This window comes from Ursus maritimus, unplaced genomic scaffold (assembly GCF_017311325.1).
Source record: "Ursus maritimus isolate PB19 unplaced genomic scaffold, ASM1731132v1 scaffold_32, whole genome shotgun sequence".
Taxonomy (NCBI): Eukaryota; Metazoa; Chordata; class Mammalia; order Carnivora; family Ursidae; genus Ursus; species Ursus maritimus.
Window position 1 is genome coordinate 1,196,804 of NW_024425786.1, and position 2,423 is coordinate 1,199,226.

Here is a 2,423-nt window from a genome sequence, read left to right on the forward strand (position 1 = left end):
GGATGCTGGTGTGGGGAGCTGGTGCCCGAACCAGAGTCAGGAGCTGGTGGGGGGACATCGGGATGGCCCATGTCCCCACAGCAGAGCTCGTAGGGGGTGTGGGGGCAGATGCTGAGGGCCTTGGTCAGGCTCCCCCTCACTCTTCTGTGCATGGGGGCCGGGGGACCACAAGGCACCCAGGTGGGGTAGGGGGACTCGGGGACACAGAGCCGGGGGCCCTGAAGGCAGTTTTTGTGGGGGGGGGTCTGAGAGAGGTGACATGCCACACGGAGCCTGTGACCGGGGCGGGGGAGGTGGGCTCAGGGGGCGCTCTGCAGCCATGTGGGGCTTTGCACGTCAAGGCTCAGACCTGCGCCTGCAAACACCGCCCCCCCTAGTCACAGGAGCCACCAGAGCTCACCATGAAACATCTCTCCAGGCTTCCTATATGTGGAAGTCGTCAGCGGGGCTGCCCGGAGATTCAGGCTCCCCGGGGAGAAGGGGCAGCAGCCCCCATGAACCTTAGACGGGGGCAGGAATGCGTCACGGCCACGTCACCAGCTCGCAAAGCTCACTCACAGAGATGTGGAACATTCCGCAGGCTAATGTGCCTTCCTGGGCCTGGAACCCCCCTCCCAGTACGAGGACCCTGGGCGGGCCACCCCCTCCCAGCAATGCGACCCCCCCGGAACGAGGACCCCAGTCAGGCCCCTCCCTCCTTTTCCTCAGGAGGACCTGGACAGCGAGGGCCTTCTTGCTGGAAGGAGACATGACAGCAGAGCCGTGGGCTGCCGAGTTGCCACGGTGACCACATCAGGCCCCCGTTCTGCCCGGAGCACCCGGGTCTGTGCACGCTGGTGTGTCAGCTTTGGTGGCTTCCCGCCACCGAGACACTGGGTGACTGTGGTGTCTCCACACTGAGCAGGGTCTTGGCCATTTTCTCTAAGTCTGTGCTTCCCCAGCTCTGTGGAGTGAGCCTCGTACTTAATTCACAGAGCGTGACTCACAGCCACACACAAGGGAGGCACCTTCTCCTGGAAACAGCTCGTCCCAGCGCTGCCTCGTGAGGGGGATCAAAGGGTTGTCAGCCCGCCGACACCGTGCCAGCCTCCGGGCGTCCCGGCCCGGCCCACGCCCGCTGGCGTCAGCGATGAGCCATGTAATTGCGGGAACGGCGGCAGGCTGCGGCGGCTCGAGACGGACGCCACGGGCCCTCTTCCCATTGCGCCTGAATTTCTCAGTTTCCTCGAGTTTCATTGTCAGGTCTGTGCCCACAGGCCTCTGCTCTTTTGCGTGGCTCTTTCCATGGCGCCCTGGCTGGCGGCGGGAGGAGAGATGCGCCCCGGCTGTGCTGGCCTCAGCCCCCGGGGCTGATGGGGCCACACGCACCGGGTCAGAGGCCTGCCTTGCTGGCAGGTGGGCAATGAGTAAGCGGCCTGGCACCCTCCCCTGCCGCCGGGAGGGGCACAACGCCTCCAGGTCCCACCCACGGCGGGCCCGTGTGCCCTGCCTCCAGAAGGCGAGGGCTCCTGTCTTTCAAGAGAGGTGACTTCTCAGGCTCCAGCACCGGGGTGTGCTCAGGATCGTCCTGCTCAGCCCCAGGTCTTGCTCTTGCTCCAGGAGCGCACTGAGCCAAGCAGCCCGCGGGTGGGGCCGGGCGGGGCGGGCGGGGGGCGGGCGCTGGCGGCTCTGCACCTGCATCCAGCTCCCACGGCTCCCAGGGGCGTGGGGAGCCCGGGAGAGGGCGGTGAACTGTCGGACCCCATGGCCTGGCAGGGGACACGCTGCCCCCTGCCAGGCAGTGCCCGGAAGATTTCGAACGCAGCTTCCCTCGGCAGGGCCATGGGCTGGAAAGAGCGTGCGGCTGAGAGGTACTGATGGAGTGAGCCGCCTCCTGGCCCTCGCGGGCGTGCACGGCCCCGGGTCCAGCGTGTCTGCTCTGCCGCAGGTCAGGCCGGTAGGGACCCCGGGCCCGTGGCAGGTAGTGGCTGGTGTGTGGTGAGTCTGTGGCCACCTGGCACACCACAGTGAGGCCCCCCCGGCCTCTGTGCACACTTGAGGAGTGTCCTTCCTGTCCAGCCGGCCCCTGGAGGAAGGACCGGCACGGCTGTCCCGCCACCGCCATCATATGAAGAAGGAAGCCGCCCTACTCTGCCCACCTAGTGGTCCGACCTGGACCGGGGCTGGGCTCCCGTGAGGCAGCAAGCCTGGCCTCTCCTGCTGTCCAGGCCGCAGTGGCACCCACAGCTCCTGGCACCCTGCCCTCTGCCCGTGAGGGTGCGCACCTGGGAGGCCACACCGAGCCAGAGAATGCCCTGAGTCGGTCAGCCTCTCCTACCTGCTCCCTCCTGGCAGGTCCTGTGTGTCGGGCATCGTTCTCCCAGGGCCCGGGCCGCCTCGAGGCCTGCTGTCTTCCTTCTAGAAGGAGTGACGGGGGGGGGGGG

At 67.2% G+C, this 2,423-nt stretch overlaps 1 protein-coding gene across 1 annotated transcript in view; it reads right to left on the reverse strand.

Moving 5' to 3' along the window:
• The window catches only part of MORN1 (MORN repeat containing 1), a 56,914-nt gene that overhangs the window by 13,573 nt on the left and 40,918 nt on the right, over window positions 1-2,423 (reverse strand). Inside the window, exons 12-14 of the mRNA XM_040645531.1 lie at window positions 2,318-2,397; window positions 1,855-1,967; window positions 997-1,388 (exon numbers count right to left, since the gene is read on the reverse strand). Coding sequence (XP_040501465.1) covers window positions 997-1,388; window positions 1,855-1,967; window positions 2,318-2,397 — 585 coding nt within the window. The remainder of the gene's footprint in view (window positions 1-996; window positions 1,389-1,854; window positions 1,968-2,317; window positions 2,398-2,423) is intronic.